This window comes from Triplophysa dalaica, chromosome 2 (genome assembly GCF_015846415.1).
Source record: "Triplophysa dalaica isolate WHDGS20190420 chromosome 2, ASM1584641v1, whole genome shotgun sequence".
NCBI lineage: Eukaryota > Metazoa > Chordata > Actinopteri > Cypriniformes > Nemacheilidae > Triplophysa > Triplophysa dalaica.
Window position 1 is genome coordinate 2697537 of NC_079543.1, and position 25863 is coordinate 2723399.

Below are 25863 nucleotides of genomic sequence, written 5' to 3' on the forward strand. Positions count from 1 at the left end.
CGCAAAACAGTATAATACACAAAAAACGGACAAATCAAAGCAAACAAAATGCAACATATATTGACCGTCTTTGATATATGGTTATCTTGTTTATTTTGTTTTACATCTTCTAGATAAGGAAAGCAAGCATATAGGTCTATTTTACTCTAGTGAAAAAGTCTGTTCTATAAGCCGACTGCGGAGAAAACGCGCTGCTCTTCTCTAACTCCCGGTAACAAAACCCAAATCTGACAAGAATTGTTTCTAATGTTGATAAAGTAAACGGGCCTGATCACTTTGTTAAGATCCTAAAATATACCCCACAACAAAGACGAAGCCGTATACGCTTTCCTGTGATGGTCGTCTGAGGAAGATATTCTGATCAGCACCGCACACTCTTAGAAATGAAATGTTGTATTTAATTAATAAAGTTATGTCAACTGGTCCCACAAAACTTAGTTGCTTAAATGGAAAAGGTAATATACAATTAATCGTAACATAATGTTTTAAGTAAATTGCTCATAACTTTGTTAATTAAATGGTACATCACACACTTATTTTGAATAACTGTAAATTATTCTCTTGAATTTAATGACTATAGCTTGATCTAAGATGACCTGATTTAGTTCAATTTATTTAACAGAAATAAGCTTTGCTAATGTTATCCATTTGTTTTGATTGTGCTTAATGATTGGAACTTAGAGCAACTAAGTCTGTAGGTCAAATACAAACAGTAAAATAAAGTGAATTGCTCAGCATTTTTTATATTATACATTTGTAACATTTATTAGACATTATCTCATTTAACTTCAATAAGATGATATTGAGAAAATAGAACTCAACAGAAATGCAAAACAATTATTGTTACCGCCCACGACCTAAACAAAGGCAACACTTTTCTGAACAAGGGTAACCACCAAACTCAAAAATATAACTAACTCTTTAAAACTTTTAAGATAAATTAACATTAAACAGTAACAAGTGTTTCTTTTTACTGAAAAGTGCACAATATAAAACACTTATTTAAGAAAATAACTCTCAAAATGCAGTGTACGCAAAGCATGCTGGGAAATATAAGTCCTCTGCCCTATTATACACACTGTAAAAAATGCCTGTGAAATTGCCACACAAAAAACCTGTTATCAGAAAGTGTCCGTAAAAAATACGGAAAACACTAAAATTGTCTGTAAAATTAACAAAAATTAAAATGGGTTTCAGAGATTCAAACTACTTATCTTTTGCGAATTCTCCTGTTTTAAAAAAAAAATCGGTGGGTTGTCACATAATGTAATATGTGTTTGACTTGAAAATTCCTGAAAACATGTAAGTTTAAATCATAGGGTGAGGCATACAGTATGAATGTGTGTATGATGGACTTAATTAACAAATAATTTTCTTTGGTTAAATCAGTTGTTTGGCAAATGGTTCCTTTAGTCAATAAATATGTTGTGCCAGCAATGTCCAAATACAGCTTTTATATGTTGAAAACGGGTGGTGGAAGTGTCGGTTTGATTTTATTGCTGCACTGTAATTTTTTTTTACATTGCTATTCACTATTCTCTTTATATTGCTATAGATAATATATCTTCTTTGGTTTACATTTTTTCCCTTTATTACCCGTTTAAAATCCCTATAACCTCAATAATAATTGTATCGATTTTTTCTCCTCGAAACTTCAGAAAAAGGAATGCAATAGACTGAATACTTTTGCAAGGCAATGCATATCAAACAATAACATAATACATTTAATTAACAAACCTTTATTATGCAACTACAACAAAGTAAAGTTTTGTGACAATTTAAACAATACTCCTTTTATTTGTTCTTTTTTATTAATTAAACACCGTGTGATTTGAAAAGCTCTTTTAATATGTTTCATTGGTTAGACAATTGTAAAACCCACAGAATAGCATGAAGTATTGGTAAGGTTTAACTAAAATTACTAAAAATTATGAAACGTGGAGAACATGAAGATCCAAGTTTTCGTCCAACATCAAGGTTATATATTTTGAGTATGCAAGATGTTGAAGTATTTATATTTTATGTGCTTATTAGCATCCCTCTTTCAAGAGCTTCGTTTCGAGTGTAAAGAGGCCGGTATATCTCTCCCTGTGTTCTGGAGTTTGGCTCTCCTCTCTTGTGGGCCAGTACTCGATCCACGTCTGCTCACCCAACACGTAATCCTCTCTAAAAACAACAGAGAAGTGAGGACTACATTTTCAGTGTCATGGACTACATCGACCAGACATCTGCCACCTTATTTAATTTCTTATAGTATGCAAATACATTTAAAGTACAATTATTAACACTGAGTTGAGTAACCAACAACAATCTACTGTGTGTTCATTTGAACCTTTAGTACATTGTTAAATTCATAGCTGTATGTGCTAACAGTTAAGTCTCTGGTAGCCACAACTTATGTCTTTTTTGGAATTGGGGACTTTTGTGGCACTTGCCATGTGATTTCAAAAGTCAATAATGGATGTGATTCAAAATGGCTAAATGCCTCTGATAAAAGTCTGATTTTTATTCCTGATCGTTGATGTCGCAATAGTTATTCTCAACACTCAACTTTAAATCAGATATCTTTGCTATCTCGCTAGGAACGTAATAGGAAAAATACTGTATTTCATTAAAATAGTATATAGATTTAATAGACCAAAAAGATCATAATAATGCAAAAATATAACATTTATACAATTCTTCAATACTAAAAAAAGATTAGTTCACAAAAACGACCTTGGCCACATGTGATGCTTTAAGAACGGACTCATGCACAATTACAGTTACAAACTTATTTTTCTGTTTTGTTGCAAAAACAGAACTTCACACATACCTGCTTGTGAATTTGCCCATAACGAGGTACGACTTGCCATGTAAGAGTCCCAAAGATGTTCTGCAGTTGGGATGAGCCAGGAAGGTTCTCACCTGCCCCGTCACCTCCTTATCAATTCCTGTAGGACAGTTCAACTTTAACACTCTGTTACAGGGTTGATTTTAATACGCACTGATGGACAGCGTACCTTCTCTCAGGACATCATTCACCTTCACATTATAGACGTCTGCGTGTTTCCCCAGATTCACACCCTCCACTGTGACTTTATAAACTGTGAAATATGTACATCATTGTTTACACCAGAACGGTAAAAATATTTAAATTGTTTAGTCTGTATCTGCACAACAGCTGAAAACAATGAAAAAACACAAATTTATTTGTTTACCATAATCTATGTAAGGTTCACAAGCCTCCTCCAAACGAACATCTTCGCTGACTTTTGTTTTCTTCTGCAAACTGCAGTTTTCTGCATCAAGATGTATAATATAAAGCGGGAATTAAAAACAGTTCATTGTAACTAAAGTAGATTCTGAAGTGTTTCTGAGTGACTGTACCTTCAGAACACCGACACACATCTCCATGACATAATCTGCTCAGAGCTCCGTCTTCTTTATCAGGGTGATAGTACTTTGTGCAGCGTGCGTCTGAGAAAACACAAGAGTTAACTCAAGACAACATCTAGAGAACACTTAGAGAACATCTAGAGAACACTGTGAGTGTGTTAATATCTCACCTGGTGAATAATATTCATAGACGGTGACTGCAGCCGGTTGAAGCAAACCCACTATATTAACCTTGTGTATTCTGAAGGTGATTCTATCTTTTTTTGTATGAGAAACCTATCAAGGCAGACAATCATGACATTTTGGCATCCTGGTATCAAGCATGAAAACCAAACAACGTCTGAAAAATAGGGTTGAATACCTTATTGACGTAGAGGATGAGTGACCCTCGATCCGAGAGCTCCTTGTTCATCTCAAATTTCTGAATGGCTCTGTCTCTGCCCATGGTCAACTGTTGTAGCAAAAACATGTAAGAAGCCATCACACGACACAGTCAAACATGGCTCATTTCTACGTGCGGTCTTAGATTCTTCTTCGGTTTACAACCATTTACATTATGAGACATTTCATACACACGAAACTCACAATGTTTTGATTCTAAAAGGGGCTAGTACCTCTGTGAGATCTCTTTCATCCACTTTAAACCCTGTCAGTAAACCCACATCCAGAATACTCATGGTGGCGTCTCTTGTTTCACTTTTGTAGCTGTTGAGATAAATAATTTAATAACAGCAGTTTATCACATTCAAATCATATGCAGGGGTTGGACAAAATAATGGAAACATTAGTGATATCTCTTTATTAATGAGGCGTTGAACCACTGTTTGTATTAACAATGTGTGTGTTGTCCAACCCCTGTACAGCTTATCAAAATGTAAAGATTGTTTTGTAAACTTACAAGAAGTCCATTATGAGCTTGTAACTTTCTTCAGCCCCTGGATAACTCACTACACAATTAAAATTAAAATGATGAAGTGCATTAAAGTACAAGAAGTATTTCATGGTTTCCGTTCAACACCAAAGCAAAACTCAATCTTACCGGCACGTTCTCGTTCAAATTTAAGCCTCAGCTCAAAGTGTTTACAGTCAGAAATCTTGTCCACAGGTTTGGCATAATAAAGCATGAGCACCTGAAAACAGACACAGGTAACACTCGCGTCACACACTTTCTGTAAATAAACATGAATGTGAAGACTATACATGTCAACTCACTGAGAGAGCGGCTGTTCCAGTTCCTTTAGCCGTCACGTTAAAGTTCTTATTGAGATCAAACTGTTGAGTGACACACACACATATTTCATTTGTTATCAGAATAATCACATCAGTAACTGTGTACTCGGACCGACTGATGTCTGAATGACTTCTCACCTTGTCTGAGCGTGTAACATGTACGTTATCTTTTCTGAAACCCCATCTGACTGGTTTGCTTCTTCCTTCAACAAATAGCATAACGTCCAGATTCAAGTTTTGCTCTTTCGTCTCCTCACCTGTATGGAATGAAAAGAGTAAAAGGTATCTAGAAGTTTGTGGTGAAGGTTGAGTAATGCACAGATGCTATTTGGCATATAGGTTGAAGTCACATCTTAACCATACCAGCAAATAAGAAATAATCTGAAGACTTAATACATGTTCAAAGGTGTGTTTTTGGTTATGACTTTTATTTTGTATTTCACTTTAGCCCTGTTTCTTTTATGCCCTTGTGTGTTCCAGTCATGTTCTCATTGGATTCTTTGTCTTGTGCTTATAAGTTCAGTTTGTTCATTGGTTCCTGTTCATTAGCTGAATGAATGAATAAAGCAGTTATATGTTAAATAGTTATACGTGCTCCATTTAGTTATATTTGTTGGATGTAAACCCTCATGTTCGTGTCAATCTGCTGTTGGTGAAAGTTTTGTGGTCAAGCTTGTTCGTGGTCAAGTCTGCTCTTGCTCGAGTCTTTGTTTTTTGTATTTGCTCACATTGGATTTAATAAACTGCACATTGGTCCCACAATCGGCTCGCCTTTGTGGAGTTTGAGACGCTTCATTTCATCATTACCGGTTATCGAGATGAGAGTGCTTGCAGATGTGCCTGGAATCCTGTCAGCTGGAGCGTAAGATCTTATAACTTCAAGTTGTTCTCCACCTGCTTTAAATGGGATGAAAAAGGCGAGAGAGAGAGAGAGACAGTCTGAAATGAGTGGTGATTTTGTTATAATTCCATTCCATTTTCTACCGCTTATCCGAAGTACCTCGGGTCACGGGGAGCCTGTGCCTATCTCAGGAGTCATCGGGCATCAAGGCAGGATACACCCTGGATGGAGTGCCAACCCATCGCAGGGCACACAAACTCACTCATTCACTCATTCACTCACACCCTACGGACAATTTTTCCAGAGATGCCAATCAACCTACCATGCATGTCTTTGGACCAGGGGAGGTAACCGGAGTACCCGGAGGAAACCCCCGAGGCACGGGGAGAACATGCAAACTCCACACACACAAGTCAGAAGCGGGAATCGAACCCCCAACCCTGGAGGTGTGAGGCGAACGTGCTAACCACTAAGCCACCGTGCCCCCCGGTGATTTTGTTATAATAACATTTGGAATTGTTTTGACTTCTATGGCACTAACAACGCCAAGGTCGTGGGTTCGATCCCAGGGTATTGCACGTACTAATAAATAAATAGTATAGTATAGTGAAAAAGTATAATGCAATGTAAGTCGCTTTGGATAAAAGTATCTGCCAAATGCATAAATGTAGATGAAAATATTTTAGTCTACTAAACAAATTTCAGACACGTAATTATCTAAGCATTAAAACAATGAGAACCATTTCACTAATGTGTCCAAAACCTTTGACCGGTACACTGAAAAAATGATTCTTGAGGATTAGTCAATATTACCCTTTCAAATCAATTAAATTTTACTCACATATACTAGGTAGCAAAGTAAACTACATGTAAACTTACTGAATCTACTCAATAAAACCTACATTTATAAGATATGAGTCATGACACACTAAAAGAAATTAGATAAAGCCTACATAATATTTCTCAATATTAATTACTTATATTTATTTATTTTGCTGTTATTGACCAAATAACAAACGTCTACAAAAGCCCTTGGTGACAATGAATACAATGAATACCATTATTGTGATCAGTGTTCACTTTATTTGAGCTCTTGACTCTTACATTTATGCACTTACACATTAGCGAGACGCTCTTATCCAAAGCGACTAACATTGCATTATTTTATGCATTGTATCTGAGTGTGTGCAGTCCTCTGGGATTAAACCCATGACATGGCATTCCTAGTGCAGTGCCGTGCACTAATCACTGAACCACAGGAGAGTACACTCCGTCACATTAAGACTAAGTCATTTCATCTTTTACTGAAAAACTGTATTGTTGTAGCAAATGAAAGTCAAATAAAATGCTTGTAGCTGTCGAGTTATGAATTTCTGAACTTGACTGATTGGAGTCGATTTTAAATTTGAATCATGTCAATAAATTTGGTCTAACAAACAGAAGAATCACACAGATGCCCAGAGAATCAGTGTATGAAACTCAACAATGGTGACAATCAACAAAAGAATGCTTCATGCTGCAATACATGCTGGGTACTCAAAGTACAAAACTCTTTCATGACTCCCAGCATGCATTGCAGATTACCTGAATTAGTTTGACAATTATGCCACTGTTGAAGTGTGTATGATTAATGTTGATCTCTAAGTGTAATCTGAACACGCAAATTTGTACATGGCACATGTCATGTTAACTTTGTTTTGTCTAAAAATCCATTCACTTATATCATGCGTTATATTCCACGTGCTTCAAATTCTTCAGTTAGTAAGGAAGAGTGATACAAGTAAATTTGCTACCTGCAAGAGTCAAGAGCTCAAATAAAGTGAACACTGATCACAATAATGGTGACATCAAATGAATCTTGTGTTCATTGTCACAAAGGGTTTTTATAGATGTTTGTTGTTTGGTCAATAAAAGCAATTGATGTGATCTCCTGTTTCTGACCATTTTCAGGTCAATACAAGCTTCTCTGAATGAGTCATATTTAGTGTTTAATTATTCAATATTTATCATTCATAATAAGCAGATGAACTGTTGTTGGTTATATAAACTAATATTACTCCATTTTTATAAGTAATTCATATTGAGAAATATTAGGTAGACTTTATCTTATTTCTTTTAGTGTATCATGACTCATATCTGATAAATTCTTATTGAGTAGATTCAGTAAGTTTACATGTAGTTTACTTTGCTACCTAGTATATGTGAGTAAAATTTAACTGATTTGAATTGGTAATATTTACTAACACTCAAGAATCATTTTTTTCAGTGTAGTGTATGTATCTCAGACATTGTGTGCTTTCTGGTTGTTTAACGTAATTTATGACAAAGTACATTTTTCTTTGGTTTAAAATGAATCTCACCCTGCTTCTCTGGATTAAGTTCCACATTTTTCACCATCAGCTGCACTAGGACACCCTCAGACTGAAGGAAAAATGGAGTTATCGACCTCAGAAATTTTTATCATGCTGCAGTCAACAAATAAAACTTTGCTAGAATGGCCAGAATGATCTAACAGACTTACCACCACTTTCAGAGTCTTCTTCACTCCATCAGGGGTGATAAAATCAGGCCCCGCAGCCTTCACCTCAATCTGATGTTCGCCCAAATCCATGGGAATGATCACGTATGGAACAGATCTGCTAGAAGAGCTGTCGACTTCAACAATTGTTCTGTATTTACGCTTATTACTGGCAGCGCTGCAAATGTGTTCTGTCTCCATAAACTCCACACGCACCTGTTGAAAATGAGACGGTGGACATCTCATAGAAATCTCCGTAGTGAACATAATAGCAGTCATTTATTGAGTGTGAGATTTGACTGAAACATCAAAAGACGTTATTATGTTAAAAAGATGTGAAGAGAAAGTGGCAGATGTAAGAACGACTGAAAAATCCCAGCTAGCAAAAAGTGTGTTCCATAGACCACTCCAGTCCACGTGCATTCCCACCCTGAATGTTTTGGATGTCTCTCTAAACAACACATGAACAAGTTAATGAGTTAAATCAGGTTGAGTTAAGACATCAACTGTCACTTAATTATCTCATTAATGATGAAATAACAACAACAATCAGTGAAATAAACCAGAAATAATAAGAGAAATAAACCAGAAATAATAAGAAGTCACCATAATAGTGTTTAGTGACGCCTTTAGTGGGGGTCTCACCCTTAATTCATTAGTTTTCTTTAGAGATTGTGTTTGTTAACAGCAACTATTCATCATTACTGAGATAATAAAGTGATGATTGATTCCTTAACTCAACCTGATTTTACTCATTAACTTGTTCATGTGTTGTTTAGTGAGACATCCAAAACATTCCCTGTAGTAATGCACGTGGACTGGAGTGGTCTAATGAACATCTAGGGAACACATTGTTGCTTGCTGGGATAAGACGTTCTGCAAGAAGCATTACCTTCATCTTCCTTGGGGTGTTATTGTGAATGATGGCTTTGATTTCCAGCTGCTCGTAGCGAACGGCCGAGTACGGCATCTTGAGGTCGATGAAAAATTTCTTGAAAACAACCATCTCCAGAGGATCTACCACACAGATACCTTTGGAAAGACGACAAAATGTTACAAAGCCACATGATATCAATAATATACATTGAAGATATTTAACTCACCGTTTGTGTTTGACGAGCTGATGGCTAAGATTTGCCAAGTTGTGATCGATTCCTTCAGGTTGATGTTGTCTTTTGATAGTACGCTGCCATTTGAGAAAATGATGAGTAAGTTTATACACAGATAAAACAATTTTTTCCAACAGGTCAGGCCCTGCTTACCAGGTTTTATCTTTGCATTGAGGAACAGTCACCTCCTCCCAAAGCCAGCTCTCAGGGAACTGTGTCCGTGACCATATCTCTTCAGAGTCTGTGTAGTAATCTTCATCGTCACCTAAGTAAACGGGTAAAAAGTGTCAGGGAATATTATCATCTGTTAACATAAGCTAATGAAATCAGTCCTCATCTTATTCTGTATAACAAACAGAGATTGTAAGTGTTGAATGCTTAATGATATCATTAGTTACCAAACTTTAAAAAATGTAAGGTTTAGTGACCAGTTTAAACTTTGGATAAAAGTAAAAATGAGATCTTTTGGTTTTGCATGTACCTCACCATTTGATCTCCGTCTTCTCTTTGAAGGAGTAGGGCACTCGTTCACTAGAAGAAATTGCAGTAGGATTAGCATTAGCATTAGAGACACAGGAATTATCCAGTATATCAGAGGTGGACAATCCTGGGCCATAAAGTAAAAGTCCTGCCATATTTTTGTTTCACCCATGAACTCAGCAGCTGATTTCACCAGCGGAGGAACCAAAACATTCCTTTCAAGTCACAAGCAAGTCTCGAGTCAAATCTCAAGTCCTCAAAGAGTTAAAGTTAATGAGATGATTAAGTGAGTAATTAAATGATGATTGAGCATTAGTGATGAACACCTGCTGTTATTGAGATGTTGATGTTTTATTGGTTATATGATGTCACCATCATGGAGATCAGTGTTTGCTTTAGGTGGACTCTTGACCCTATTGTTAGATTTTGCACATGCACTGTTGTAGAGCAGAGAGATCAGTTCTGTGAAGTGTTTAACCTTTTTTTTTTTATTATGAGTTGTGCTGAAAAGTTCACAGGCAAGATATTTCTTTCTGATCATGTTTATGTATAACCTAATGAATCCTGTACACTCAGTGTTAAAAATGTTTATCTAACATTATCAGTGAGAAAATTTTAAAGCAGCGAAACTAAGTTCAAATCTTCAAGTTACACATCAAGAACCAACATATGAAGCTCAACAATGGTGACGCTCAAAAAATGCTTCAAGTTGCAATGCTTGAAAAACTCCCATCATGCAATGCAGTAGGACTAATTATTGTCACCACTGTTGAGGTTCATATGATAAATGTTCATGTGTAAAAGGAGGTTTTTATATATAATGTAGATCATAAACCTAAAGAGATTTAAACCAGAAACACAAACTATTCAATATTTGATTTAGCATTGAACAAATGTTTGCTATAAAAAAATATTGTAATTATTTTAGCAATTATCTTTGAAGTAATAAGACATTTATATAGCGCTCAATTGTGTATTCCTGTACACCTAAAGGGCTTAATAATCATATGTGGGGAGTCTATGAGACCTCCTGTGCGCTCAAGACACACCAGCTATAGGTGTAGAGGAGAGACAGAAACAGATCCACTTCCTGAAAGGCTCAAGAGCACAACTAAAGCAAACACTGATCACAATTATGGTGGAAATGTTTTTTTTTTCAGCTGATGTCATCCAAGACTGTGACTGAAGTCAGTTGTAGTTCTTGTGTTTCTCTTTTCTTCAGTGATGTTGATTGTTAACAGCAGGTGTTCATCACTCAATCATCATTTAATTACTCACTTAATTATCTCATTATCTTTAACTCTTTGAGGACTTGAGATTTGACTTGAGACTTGCTTGTGACTTGAAAGAAATGTTTTGGTTCCTCCGCAGGTGAAATCAGCTGCTGAGTTCATGGGTGAAACAAAATTATGGCCGGACTTTCACTTTATGGCACCAGGATTGTCCACCTCTGCAGTATATTATATAAATATGCAAGTCATTTTATTATGTGAAAAAGTACTTGTTCTGGTCTTGGTTCCTCCAGCGGTGCTGGACTCAAACATCAGACCAGCGTCATAGAAAACCCCCATACTGTCTCTTCCACTGCCTGCTGTACAACCTGTGTCATATTTCTCAATCACGTCCCAGATCTACACAAAGCAAACCAGTTATCAAAATTGAAGATTTCCTGTAGCACAGTGATTAGAGCATGGCGCAAAGTGATGGGTTTCGATCACAGTCGCTTTGGATAAAAGCCTCTGCCAAATGCATAAATGTAAGGAAGAATATTATTTTTATTTTGGTTTGCTTTATGTTGTTTGATGAAGACGCGTCACCTTCGACTGTGTGAGTCTGTTCTTGTTGAGGACATTCACAGCCTTGTCAACCACCACCAGCCCAACTTTAGCTCCGGGATCTCCAGTTATTTTCAAGCTGAACGCATCACCTGGACTATAAGTGTTGGCCTTGTTCTTTATCTCAAGACTGAGCTGTTGAAGGAGAGACATAAACACAGACGTGTTGAATATGATGTGAAGTAAGGTCAGCTTAAACCAATAACTTTATGGTCAAGAGCTCTGAACCACATGAATATCTCAAGTTGTTAATAACTTCTGCTGATGCGTGAACTCTACTGACATGGTTTGTAAATAGAAATAAACAATGTTATCAGTCAAAATTATTTTTAATATTGTTCAGGGCTCCATACTAACATTTGAGAGGATTATACAAGTTATACTGGTGGCACCAGCCCTTTATCGGGTAGCACCAGAGTCGTGAGGTGAGGCCAGAAAAAAAACACTTAAACTATTGTATTATAAATAAACTCTCTTTCAACACTTTACCATATTTAAAGCACATCTTTAACAACTAAAATTATTGTATGCTACTGTTTTCCCTTTATCTGTTGTGAACAACTCATAGAAGAACACAATTCCTTAAATTTCACTGAGGCTTGGGCTGTTCTTTGTTGTTTGATGAACATGCTGCTGCCCCTTGAAGAGCGAGTATACAGAGCAAATATACTGTAGCACTTATGTTTTGTTTCCCAACTCCTTACGTTCACAAAACAGAACACTTTAACAAGGATACATGCTAATATGGAATGTTTGTCATAATTTTGTGTTTATATGCCCTTTTCAGAGTAAGAAGATATGAAATAACTTGGTTTCTGTAACTGGCTTTCATCCTAAACCACTCGCAAATAACAAGTGCTCCTCAAGGTTTAAATCTTGGCTAGTGATTGTCGTAGCAGTGCAGCGCGCTCAGAAACCCTCCTCCTTCCCCAGCTTCACCTGTATAGATCTGCTAAAAGTTGATCATGAACGCTATAGGGTGTTATTCATATATGTTTCATCTGCAGCAGCAGCATGCCTTACAAGCACAAAGCAGCATGTTATGGATGTAAAAATATTCGCAAAATGCAACCATTTGGTCTCAGTGCTTTGTTGTTTATTTGATGTTACAATACTTGCATCAGCAAATTTCCTTTTTTAGACATTAAAAACAGGGTCTGACATATGTTTGAAAGCATGAATTTCAAAACTTTGACACATTTGTAAAGATATTTCTCCACACAAGATTTCTTGTTGTTGCTTAAAACCTATTATGGTAATGATATTTAACATCGTTGTGTATACAGTATGATGTTCTTTGTTTTTTAAGTGCTGATCATTTCTTGTGATGGTTTACTTACTGTTCCCAAGCACGTGTCCTTCACATCAACCCAAACAGAATCAGAAACCACCTCATCTGATCCCACATGATAATATGCCACGAAGCGGAAAGACGGCACCATGTCTTTAGTCACAGGTAGAGAGAGAGTGACTATAGACTGTCCTCTTATCTTATACCTGTCCACCATCACGATCTGTCCTCTACTGATAATCTGAAAATAACAGACAAATGAATAAAAAGACGCCCGGGTTTTCAAATCCAAGAAGATTTTTCCAGTCATGAATTAGTTTTGACTAATTATTGTAAATGTATTGACTTATTAGGACAGAATATGATTGTGGACTTGACCTGTGTATGCCGTAACTTTGTTTTGCCAACCTATTGAATGAAGTCCCTGAAAGCTTGGGAGCTATTAAAAGCCTCAGGCTCTCACTGATGTATGGAGTTGGATTTAGGATTTATTATAACTATAAGTATGCAGAGGTTAAATTTGACTGGGTATGTTCTTACCTAAACTGCAAAAAACTGAACTGTAAAAATTGTGTGATCAAAACCAGAAGCAGTGTTCATTCTCTTGTCTTGCCACGCATTCCCCTTAAAGGGACAGTTCAACCCAAAAAAAATCTCTCAAAGAAAACAAATGAAGATTTTTGAAAGCATGTCAGTGACCAAACAGATCTCATCCCTAATTTACTGCCATAGTAGGGAAAATAAATACTATAGGAGTTAATTGGGGATGAGATCTGTTTGGTCACTGACATTCTTCAGAATAAAGAAATGTATAATGGTTTGGAACAATCTGAGGGTGAGTAACTGATGACAGAATTTTTGGATGAACTATCCCTTTAAGAATTTGAAGTCCTCTGCAGACAATTTTAATTTCGTTATATGACAGTAAACTTCTCTCACCATGTACGTGTAATCTTGATCTTTGGCTCCTGGACTTCTTCCTGTGTTCAGAATGACTTTCATCTGATCACCGATCTCGAGCTCAGCAGCATCGATGCCGACGTGCAGGTAGTTTTGGGAGTTGCTTTTGGGAATGTACGCTTGAGCTGTCATCGTCTTCCCTGCCTGCTGTACATCTAGTAGTTGTGGATCTTTGGTCCTTGCCTGGAAAGATATAAAAACTGTATGAGTGTATACAGATATAAATAACTATCAACAGTTGCAATTCTATTTAATGGAATATCCCAGATCAGCAATGACAAACAGGTCTTACGGTGATCTGCAGTGATGGAGAATCTCCCTGAGAATTGACGGTGACCTTTGCAATGCCATTGGCTTTTGTTTGACCTATGACCCCTCCAGGGTTGACCTCCACTGGTACATTTTTAGCAGGCGTCTGGTCAGGATTTGTCACGTAAACCTTTTTAAAAAGCAAGAAAAAAGAAAAAATAACACATCCAATAACTGTGATGTAACTTCACAGATTTATAATCAAGGTCTTCATGGTTGAACCCTTTTAGTCTAGATTCATACCGAGACGTCAAAGGGCATTCCAGGTTTGAAGAATTGAGGTGTTCTCTTGAAGTGGATGGTGTACGGTGACGTCACAATCTGAATGCTTCTCTTTTGTGCTTCAACCATTTCACTGCCTGAAACACACACACACACCATTATGTCAACAGTATATAGACACAAACACATAAACATAATAAACAACAGATAAACAGCATGTGTTGATCTCACCGGTCTGTGTTAAAACACTGACTGAAACAAAGAGTGATTTCGCAGCCAGCTGGAGGATGTTTGGAAAGGTCTGAATGATCATGTCCCTGGTCAGATCAGCTGAACCCTTTCCTTCTTCTATCTGTTTATATATCAGACCCAGAACATTATTAATATGTGTATAATATTTACTTATATCTGATATATTATTGTTATCTAAATCACAGGTTTGTTCATGCTCGGCTGTAATGCTTACTGGGACTCTTTGTAGAGAGGCGGCGATACTTGTTTTACTGTCACCATCCATCACACCAAACACCACAAACGCTTGTCCCTCAACCTTCTTCCCAAACAGATACCTAAAACACATACGTTTTTAATCCCTTAGCATTTCTACAAACTCTTTTGAATTGTATTTGTACAACGGGTACAATAATGAGCTTTTCCACAACTGATGATTTATAAGATGAATTGATGGGGGACTCATGTACACTTATAAATTCTCCCATCTTGAAAAGCAGGAACATCAAGACTACTTTAAGGAAAAGCTTTTGTACTTAAATTCCATTCCATTTTATTTCACTCAATTAAATTGACATACTTGTAAAGAGAAGTTCATCTTACTCAGCAGTGATGTCGACTGTTAAACGCTCATCACCAACATAGAAGAAGGACTTGCTGGGGGTTAATATGACTTCAAAAGTTGGAAGCACTGCAAACCAAAACAAACATATAAACACATACTTTGGGCTTCAGAGTTATCTCCATATTGCACAACATGCTGGCTTTGTTGACACACGTCTCACCGTATTCTTTGACCTCAAAGTCTGAAGTGAATGTCGTCTGGGGGGTGTTTGCGTACCGTGTGACCACCTTCCAGATCCCAGGACTTCAAACATAAACATGTCAGATTTGATAACATATAAACAATCGTCAGATCATGAATAGAGTTAAAATAAAAACTGATTTCACATCCACTGCTATATACAGTGATGAAGTGAGGGGATATTTTCATGTACTTACATCTACGGTGTCCTGATGTAGACACCATAGACAGTTAAAAATGAAGTTGTGTACACCAGGGAAGAAAAGGATTTTAATATCAACACACCTGGCAACCTCAGGAATATTGTACTTTCCAGACTTCATTCCTTGAGTTGGAGAAACCCTTTCTGATAAAACCGTGAGGCCTTGAGGATTCTTGAAAAACATTAGAAGAAGTCTTATGAGATATTAATGAAATGTATGTAGAATAACAGCGTGTTCTTATTGAAGCGTGTACCATGATATCCACTGAGACTCCAGACTGACTGTGTGGATGAAGGTTTGGAGTCAGAGAGAAAACCCGGTACTGAACTACAAACAGGATTGAAAGATTCATTCATCATTATCAACTGTATTTAGTTTATTTCAATCGTTCAGAATGATCAAATCTGGTTGTAAATGATGTCATGATCTTACCTGTGCTAGCAGGTGTGTAGATGGGTTTGTCTGTTTGTACAAATATATATCCCGACTGAAATGACACCATGACCACTTTCTCCAGGGTTTTAGAAGGAAATTCAGCCTGTAAACACACATACTGCTTCTCCAGAGGATCCTCACTGAAGTAGTTTTTATCTGCGGGAATCTAAACACCAACAAAAACACATTTTTCAGAGATCCAATCACACATTCATGTTCTTATGTTGAATGAAGGAGAAATCATTTTGAAACGAGACGCTGGAAACAAACGAATCACACACTTGTTCTTCACATTTGCATCACCTTTATCTTTGCCAGCAACTGGTAATTGTTGGCCGCTGTCAGGGTCACCGATTCAGAAAAGATTACCACATTTTTGTGCAGGAAGTTCTTCACCATGATCCTCACTGTCAGGTCTCTTCCATTATAATCCTGAGCTTCCACGAACACGTTCTCTGAGGAACCAACCCTCAGCAAATTAGGAGCCGACAGAACGAATCTGGGAAGATAAAACCACAATGTCTTAAATACAATCTATACTCTAGAAGTTGATAGTGTTTTGAATACTCACAGTGGGTCACATAATGTGATGAGAGGAGAAGAGAGAAGAACAACAGTCGACCACAACAGATGCACCTTCATCTTGACTTTCTGTCTGTCTGTTCATGTTTGTGCAGCATCACAGATTTATACTCGACATCAGTGAGTCAAACAACAGATTAATAAATAACTCATGAGAATGTGAAGAGTTAACTGTAGTCTTATTCTGATTCCAGTAAACGGTTGTGTACATTCAACCTTTGATAATCTGGCGATTGCTGTGTTGATCTTGTAAAATATTGATCAGTACATTGAAACAGAAATGAAAGCACCACACAGAAGCTCAGCAGCACTCACAACAGAGAACTTCTCTGACTTGAAGTGTCATGGCAGCTGACACCATATTATCCTAAAATCATAATCAATTATTATCAGGTTGTGTTGCGGTACTACACCAGCATCTGCAGATATTTTCCGTAGCACTTTACAATAAGGTTGTATTTTATTAAAAGTTGTACACTGATATGGTGTATGTGTGCGCAAACCTCTAAAACACTTCAATGAAACATCCTAAAAAGTCCTGCTTGTAGATGTCTCCTGGTCAATCTGCTTGTTATATTATCCAACTCGGATCCAATATTAAAAAGCAAAACTAGCTCTTCTGTTATTAGTGTTTATTAATTTAACCGGTCTGACGCCAATCAGTCCAATGTCCTTTCCCTCGCCATTGTAGGGAAAACAGTGTGATCTCTAATAAAGACTGACGTTTGCACACGCACTAGCAGACCTCCGTTACACTTCGAATGATCCGCATGTGTTTCACTGATGAAGAGAAGTTGTCGCCAATGTTACTGTTAATTGCTTAAAGCCAAAGTTTAGGGGGTTGTGTCAAAAATAGTTTGTCTAGATAAATAGCTGTATTCTGACTCAGGTACCATCATTTTCTTCCAAATACGACATTTTTGTGCTTCTGATACGATATTTAGACATTTCCAATCTGGCAATACTGAGCATTTCGTGTATGGCACACACTGAAAAAATTATTCTTGAGGATTAGTAAATGTAACCCATGCAAATCAGTTAAATTTTACGTAAATGTACTAGGTAGCAAAGTAAACTATACGTAATCTTTCTGCATCTAGCAAGGATTTCCACTTAATTAGATTGAGTAGATTTATTCTATGTTTTTAACCTAAATTGATCAGATATGAGTTATGACACACTAAATGAAATTAGATAAAGTCCACCTGATATTTCTCAATATTAATTACTTATAAAAATTGAGTAATATTAGTTTATATAACCAACAACAGTTAATCTGCTTATTGTCACAAAACGGCTGTCAGTGTGAGACAGAACCCAAATGCAGGACAGGTGAATGGTATAAAACAGTCTTAAACAAAACAAACAAAAATCCTCGATGGGGGGAAAAACACGAAAAAATTATATAAAATTTTTTAGAATAAAATCTACTCAATCTAATTAGGTGGAAATCCTTGCCTCAATTTTATTGAGTAGTGTTGTAAATTCCCAATTATACTTCTTTGATATTTTCCATTGAATATTTTAATTTAATAATCTGGATTAAAATGTATGAGCACTTTATGTGGTTTTATCACGTTTGTGATTGTTAGTGCTCAATTAATATTGATTCTTGTTTTCTTAAGAGTAGTTGTTGGCTGGCTAATAAGGGCCTATTATATGGTGATATTATTGATCTTATTTGTAATAATACTTGAAAATAATTTAAAAATTATTAAATGATCATGCAGTTGTACTGTCTTGTGATTTCAAAAAGATTTAGAAAAATAAATCTCTATGAACTTGAATGAATCATACAGCAGGGGCGTGAAACTGCATACTCCCCCTACTGGAGAAATAAGGCACAGCAGGGGCGTACAACTGCCTGGGGCACAAAACTGCATGCTCCAGGTCTGCAGACTCCCCATATAGGAATACAATGGGATTTTAGCCGGACGGCATGCGAGCGTATACATGTTTGTTCTCACGTCAGTTTGCTAGCGAGTAGCCAAATTTGCATATTTTACACCTCATACAGAGGATGGGCTGCTTGTTGTCTAAGTCATGACATGCTGAATGCCCCTTGAGATGACCGTGAACTTCACATGGAACCTCCATCACCCACTCCCCTAAACATTCTCAATATTACTTTGATAGAACAGTTTTTAGGCAGTCTATCTCCACCATGAATATTAATCACATCCAAAAGTACCTACATGTTTGAATGTGCAATATTCTAGTGCAGAGCATGCAATACGGTTTATGCATAATTAAGTAAATTACGTGTATATTTGTAAAAAGCATAGTATACACAGTTTTGTTATACTTTGCATGTATATAATTAACTGTCCCTCTTACCTCTTATGTAAATTAATTGTTTTCTTCATTGATGTATTTTATTTTTATTCTATATATATTTTTTTCCATTTCCTGTGTTTGTCTATACTGTATTTTTTCATTCTGAGCTCCTGAAACCACAACACGTTGCTTGTCTTTGTGTGCACAATTGGAAAATAAAGCTTATTCAAAAAAATTTCTGATCAATTGCTCTTATACAATTTATTATACTCTTTTTGGTCTTAGCCAGTGCGTTATACACACATTATATTTCTACTATGTAGTTACATGTATGTAGATTTATGTAAACTTTGTCACTTGTTTTATGTACAGAAAATGTCTAATGTCAGAACTGTGTTTCTGTACAGGTATGTCTTTGATGGTGCGTTAAAAGTTCCACAGCTAGGTTTTACCTTGTCATGATGTCATACACGAAAACAGACAGTTTTACTGTACCATTTTGGGAATCGGCATACGTCACAAAACAGTACGATGGCTAATAAACTTTTGGGACATTTTGGGCTGCCATATCTCGACTTTCTTTGAGTTATACCCAGTATTCCTGACTACCACCTAGCCAAAAAGCACACATTTTTACTGTAGCATTTTTAAGTAATTGACCCCTGAAGTTGGCATATCTCACATAAAAATATAAATATCTTGTAGTGTACAAAAATATTATTAATTCCCCTGTGGAATTATAAAAGGTTTTTAATTATCTATAATTTAATTTTCTAGTTTTTATCATTTCTCTCTGGTTGCCCAGTACTTGATCCAGGTGTGCTCACCCAAGACGTACTGCCGGCTAAAAATATCAGAAAAGAAAGACACACACACAGTAACAGTCTACGTCTGTGTGAACGTCAAAGACTCCTTTTCAACGTAAGCAACACTCCATAAACCAACCAAAGCGAATCAAACACACATACACAGGGTATTGGGTTTTTTAATGTCCGATATTAAGAAAGCACTGTGGCCGCATGCATGGCCGATATAACACAAATGTAATTAAATGAGTAAATGAGAATCATACAGAAAATTGGTGAAACTAAATTAACAATTATTGTGTATTACAGCAAAGTCCCTCGTCTATATATGAGTCCGTACCAAAGGGTGTACAAATGTACACAAAGCCGAGTCTTTCTGGAGTGAAATGTTAATTTATTCATGCAGTTAATTAATCAATTGAGTTCACATTACGGCATTTTCCGAACGGCATTTATGCACCCTCGAAGGGCCCTTCGTGAAGGGGTTGGCATTTCTAGGGAAATTGAAAGGGTACACCTAAATCCCTTCGCAGCTGTGTGTGACACAGGACCTGAATGACAGGATTGGTGACTAATTGTGGCAGATAATGTTCACATCATGCCAGGTCGCCAAAAATAAAACAATGCATGAGAAACAGCTTCAGCATGTTAGTTGTGGTGTGTGACATCCTATGTATCAAGATAACGTTTACTAGCTAAGTAACGTTTTAATCGCTAACATAGCAGATTAGGAAAATTAGACCATTCCTGTCAGAGCATGCTACACAAGGCCTAGTGCCGGCTCTTGTCCTGTCCAGACTGGACTACTGCAATGCGCTACTGGGTTGACTTCCAGCTTGCACAACCAAACCTCTAGAGTCAAGAGATATCTTTAATGAACCGAAGAGAACACACGTCACTCCTCTATTCATTAAGCTTCATTGGCTCCCTATCAAATTTAACTACATTAAAGCGTAGCTAGCATGAGATCATGAAAATGACATTTCATGCAGTCTGTTATGTTGCCGTGTTTGACAGTAAGCTATCTGCCAAGAAAAAATATATATTTCATTTCTTTGATGAGCAAAAGCACAACATGCGTGTTGTCACACTGGGAGTTTTTGTCACTTGCCACTGACAAACATCCTGCTCCAGTCGTGGTTGAGTTTGTTGTGGATTAGCGTCTTCTGATGCTTCCTCGTCAGACTCGGGATCAAATTGGTAAAATCGCCGCCATCTCTAGCTACACATATAATATACATGACATCCAACCACATGTAGACCGTAATCCTGTAATGATGGTAGGCGTTCCATTTTTTTTTGTGTGTCAGATATTCACAGAAGAGATGGATAAGAGTTTTGAGTATTTTATTGAATGTTGTGAGTAGACCGATATGCGATTTTCAGGGCCGATACGATACCGATTATTTCCATGTGGATTAGACCGATAACCGATATTTTCAACCGATATATCTATGGTGTAAAATGTAAATTTATATAAAAATTAAGAACACAGGCTCTGAAACATTTGAAACATTTTTAATTCTGACTGAGAAATCTTAATCATAACACTTTTATTAAAAATAACAAAAGAAAGAAGGGAGCAACCATTGCTTTCTTTATTGCACCGCACTGTATTCTGTATTCTTTCTATTCTTTCTGTGTTTTATTGGTCTCTTCACATGTAAAGCTGCTTGGAAAGAAAAATGCATTGTAAAAACCACTAAATAAAAAAAATGAATTGAATGGAATAAATTATAATTATTTATGGAAAAAAATATGTTCTGATGACTAAAACATTGCATACAATACTAGAACTATTCAATAAGTCATTTTGCTCGTCATTGGATTAACTAGCACAATTTGAGTTATATTATAAGTGTAAATAATTTAATTGCCATCATAGCTTTATTGTGTATGTTGTTGAATAGGCCGCAAATGTTTTCATGAAGCTCTAACAATAAAAGCATATTTTAGGCACACTATTGCTTGAATGTATTGTCGGCAAGAAGGGCATTTAATCACACCCATGTGTGTCTCTGAACAATTATGTGCGTAAATAAGTTGCGAAAAATAACTTGATCTAACATTTGTCGCGAGGAGCTTGAAGTGCGGAGTATATATGTGTGTGTGTGCATGAGAGCACTCTCACTGAAGACGATTCATGTTCTTTATTTTAAAATTTCTTGTATTTTTGAAATGGCGTAACTTAAAATGACGTGCAAAACGCGAGCTCGATCAATTACAAGAAACGCGTTTGCATTGTGCTGCTCCTGGTATTGCCAAGATGGATGTTGAGATCGTGTTGCACCGTAGGGTGCGCCAGAAACACAAGTAGTTCAGTCTTGGCAGGGTTCAGCTAGAGTTGATGCCCTTTCATCCAAGCTGAGATGTCCTCGAGGCAAGCTGTAATGCGAGCTCCTACAGTGGTATTGTCTGGTCAAAACAAGATGTAAATCTGGGTGTCATCAGCATAACAGTGATACGAGAAGCCATGAGCCTGTATGATGGGTCCCAAGGATGTGATGTAGATAGAAAAAAGCAGCGTTCCACGTACCAATCCCCGAGGGACCCCAGTGATCAAGTGGTGAGCAGTGGACAGCGAGGCCCTCCATGACACCCTGAAGGATCTGTTGGAGAGGTAGGATTTGAACCACCGGAGAGGAGAGCCTGAGATTCCTAATGATGACAAGGTTGCTAGCAGTATCTGGTGATTGGCAGTGTCAAACGCGGCACAAAAGTCTAGCAGAATCAGGACCGAGGATTTAGATTCCGCCTTGGCTAGCCGCAGTGCTTCTGTGACCGATAGCAGTGCAGTCTCAGTGGAGTGGTTTGTTTTGAAGCCAGACTGTTTGTCATCCAGTAGTTTGTTCTGGGATAGGTAGGAAAACACCTGGTTGAACGCTGCCCGTTCCAGTGTTTTTTAAATAAATGGTAGGAGAGAGACAGGTCTGTAAATTTCCTATACCTTTTCTTTTGCTAATGCAAAATTATTTTTCACAGACACTCTGCCAGTGGTTAAAAATGTTGAACCTTTAAAACCTTAAAAATGTATGTTGTATGCAGGCTTTGCTCTAAGTCATCAACAGTGTTGTAATGAAATATTCATCTGTTTTATTCAAGTTTGAGATGCCCGTGTTTGTCAACAACGCTAAGACAAACAGATACTGCCTTTGTCAACAATTGTAAATAAGATGTTTTAAAGTGTTACACATAGTCATCAAAACTCGGCATACAAATCTCAAGAACAATCAATAAAAAGTAAATGCTGCAGTGCATGCTGGGTAATGTAATGCATTCTGTTATTTTTACCACCACTGTTGAGTTTCATAGTAAGAGCGTTGAACTCTTAGCATGTGTACAAATTGTTTTAGGATTCTATGATCAAATTGTTAAAATTACATTGTGGCACTCAACTGTATTTTATTCCAACAAATGACACTGATTTTCATTTGTCTCTTACACCACAGCTTGCTTTACACTAATGCTTCATCTCAATTAAAGGACAGGAATTTAATTGATGAATTACATTTACATTTAGGGCTTTGTCAAAATCGACTTACATTGCTTTATCCTTTACATTTTACATAGTTATTTGCAATCCCCGGGGATCGAACCCACAACCTTGCGTTGTTAACACAATGCTCTTACCTAAGCTACAGGAAAGATGCACGAATATACTAACATTTCACTCCAGAAAGACCGGTGGTACATTTTTACACCTGGGACTTTGCTGTTAGTAAACAAATGTTCCACACATGGCATTATATTAATTTTGGGCAGCTAAATTTAAATTGAAACCTAACTTTGTTAGCCCTCCTCTCTCCATTGTCTCCTTTATTCACGCACATAAAACCTGAATTAAATGCTAATAAAACTGAAATCATGATGGTTGGCCCTTACTCAAAGAACCTATCCCACCATGACTTTTTCATATATATTGATGGTGTTCAGCTTAGGCCTCGAAAACCGTGTGGAATTTGGGAGAACTGTTTGACCAAATGTTACGTTTTGATTCACATATCAGTCAGACTCCTATACTTCATCAACTTCACTGGCTTCCTGTGGCAAATCTCATTCAGTTTAAAGTATTAATTTTATTGTACATGACCTTACACCCGAGTTCCTTGCTGAGTTATAGCCAGATGGGGCCCAGATGGGTTTGATTTGGGCTGTCTTCTGGCCCTCATCTGGTTTTGTCCGCGGGTTCCATGTACATGGGTTAGCCCAGATGAAATGAACACTGCTAAGTGTGCATACTACAGGCTGCTAAATGTGACACTGAACGTTTTAGTTTAGATAATAAAATGATAACACGCAGAATCACTGATAGACACAGAAATAAATAAAACAGAGCTCACAGATGTTGATTTTGTTTGTTTGTCTAGTTTTTAAAAAAAAATTCTCTAGCACTTTTTACAGTTTTGCATTGTTGCAAAGAGCGCCTTTACAGAAGAGACATTTTAGCACAAGAAGGACAGGATAGAAATATGGCCAGGTAAAAATCCATTTAAGCCAACCTGCAGTTTATGTAGATAGAAATGGACCATTCTAAGGTTAATTGTGTAAGGTCTTTATAAACATTCTTAGTTTTATTGACAGACATGCAATATAATGTAAGTAATATTACCCACTGGACCTTTAACTTTAACTTCCAATAACTGCTCCATTGTGTACATTCTACCTATCATTGTATGGGTAATTCGCAACAGCCACGGCGTTAACATCAGCCGTTACACTTTTTTTGCAAAATATTACAGGCTATCGATATAGGGTCTTTCGAGTGGAGCTACCTAATTTCAACAGATTGACCAATAAAATAGGATTTACGGAATTCCAGCCAATCAAACTACAGAGGCCAAGAGGCAGTTCAGCCAATATAATTAAAGAAGACAGGCGGCATATGACTGTGACTTTGAGATGCGAGAAGGCAAACATGACAAAGCCAAAGATTTAACAATAAAAATTAAAATGGGTTTCAGAGATGCAAACTACTTATGCGAATTCTCCTGTTTTAAATAAAAGATCGGTGGTTTGTCACATAATGTAATATGTGTTTGACTTGAAATGCCTGAAAACATAAAAGTTTAAATCATAGGGTGAGGCATACAGTATGAATGTGTGTATGATGGATTTAATTAACAAATAATTTTCTTTGGTTAAATCAGTTGTTTGGCAAATGGTTCCTTTAGTCAATAAATATGTTGTGCCAGCAATGTCCAAATACAGCTTTTATATGTTGTAGAAATATCAAATGTGGCAGAAATTTGCATATGGCCCCGTGCACAATATAGTTTTCCCACTTGAAGCACTGAGGAGTCCAAAGTAATTGAAAATCAAATACAGAACATATATTTAAATCATAAATCATCATATCTACCTATATTGAACTACATTTGATTAACAAATGTTGAAAACGGGTGGTGGAAGTGGAAGTATATTTTTTATACATTGCTATTCACTATTCTCTCTATATTGCTATAGATAATATATCTTCTTTGGTTTACATTTTTTCCCCTTTATTACCCGTTTAAAATCTGTAGAACCTGAATAATAATTGTATCGATTTTTTATCCTTGAAATGTCTCATTCATTATAGTTATTTGTACTTCAGAAAAAGAGATGTAATAGCCTGAATACTTTTGCAAGGCGATGCATATCAAACAATAACATGATACATTTAATTGAACAAACCTTTATCATGCAACTAAAACAAAGTAAAGTTTTGTGACAATTTAAACCATACTCTCAAAAATTCTGTTGCTGAACCTCATATCTGCAAATCCGCTTTTTTGTTCTTTTTTATTAATTAAACACTGTGTGAGTTGAAAAGCTCTTTTAACTCTCTTGCTGTCGCCGTCCCGAATACGGGACGCCTGTGTTTACTTCAATATTGTCCATGTTAATTCTAATCAAATCATGACAAACTTTATGCCGTCTGAAAGGTCGAAGAGTCTAGATTACAGATATAAGCAGTGTTTGACAAATTAAATTTTGAAGAAGGAGTCATTTATTCGTTTATGAAAAAAGGCAAATAAAAACTGTATTTTTATGTTTTGGTTTCATTCACGTTTCAATAAAAAGAAAATATTTTTAAATGTCGTTTTTTTTTAATATAATATAAACTTTGGAAAAAGTAAAATCAAAATGTGTATGTGTTTGTGTTTGGTCTGTGGTGTCAGATCAGATGTCATTTCAAGCAACCTAGTGACCTTTGGGAATCATCCTACAGATAGGGTGTCTCCTAGTGGCCATTTGTCATATTTCACCTAAAATACTTACAGAAACCAGATTACAGCAGATATCAAGCTGAAAATTTGAAGACTACTTGTTTAGACCTATGGCTTTTACTTTTTATAATTATTTTGCCAA

The 25863-nt window shown here is 36.6% G+C and overlaps 1 protein-coding gene across 2 annotated transcripts; it reads right to left on the reverse strand.

The window, feature by feature from the left end:
• Positions 1 to 1719: 1719 nt before the first annotated feature.
• LOC130435318 (complement C3-like) lies at positions 1720 to 16540 on the reverse strand. 2 transcript variants are annotated; one of them, XM_056765863.1, is made up of 34 exons: positions 16419 to 16540; positions 16151 to 16346; positions 15845 to 16013; positions 15666 to 15739; positions 15495 to 15583; positions 15190 to 15272; positions 15008 to 15095; positions 14640 to 14742; positions 14405 to 14525; positions 14195 to 14310; positions 13935 to 14081; positions 13622 to 13825; positions 12732 to 12923; positions 11374 to 11526; positions 11058 to 11187; positions 9563 to 9607; positions 9230 to 9341; positions 9071 to 9153; positions 8860 to 8999; positions 7971 to 8183; positions 7810 to 7870; positions 5416 to 5502; positions 4747 to 4865; positions 4591 to 4650; positions 4418 to 4508; positions 4277 to 4325; positions 3993 to 4083; positions 3740 to 3829; positions 3549 to 3654; positions 3370 to 3459; positions 3201 to 3281; positions 3003 to 3086; positions 2816 to 2933; positions 1720 to 2166 (listed from the first exon to the last, which is right to left on the reverse strand). In XM_056765863.1, exons 1-34 carry the CDS (start codon positions 16487 to 16489, stop codon positions 2031 to 2033), a joined length of 3792 nt encoding a protein of 1263 aa, XP_056621841.1. In that variant the 5' UTR covers positions 16490 to 16540; the 3' UTR covers positions 1720 to 2030. The 2 variants fall into 2 exon arrangements, with proteins under 2 accessions (XP_056621841.1, XP_056621831.1); XM_056765853.1 differs by having other exon boundaries at positions 5416 to 5505.
• Between the last annotated feature and the right edge of the window lie 9323 nt (positions 16541 to 25863).

Bases quoted from the DNA above. Each gene is read 5' to 3' on its own strand.
- LOC130435318 (XM_056765853.1), bottom strand. From the start codon at position 16,489: ATGAAGGTGCATCTGTTGTGGTCGACTGTTGTTCTTCTCTCTTCTCCT. The intron at 16,014-16,150 runs GTGATGCAAATG...GTTGGTGTTTAG, and splicing joins AGTTGCTGGCAAAGATAAAG to ATTCCCGCAGATAAAAACTA. The intron at 3,087-3,200 runs GTAAACAAATAA...CATATTTCACAG, and splicing joins TGAACCTTACATAGATTATG to TTTATAAAGTCACAGTGGAG.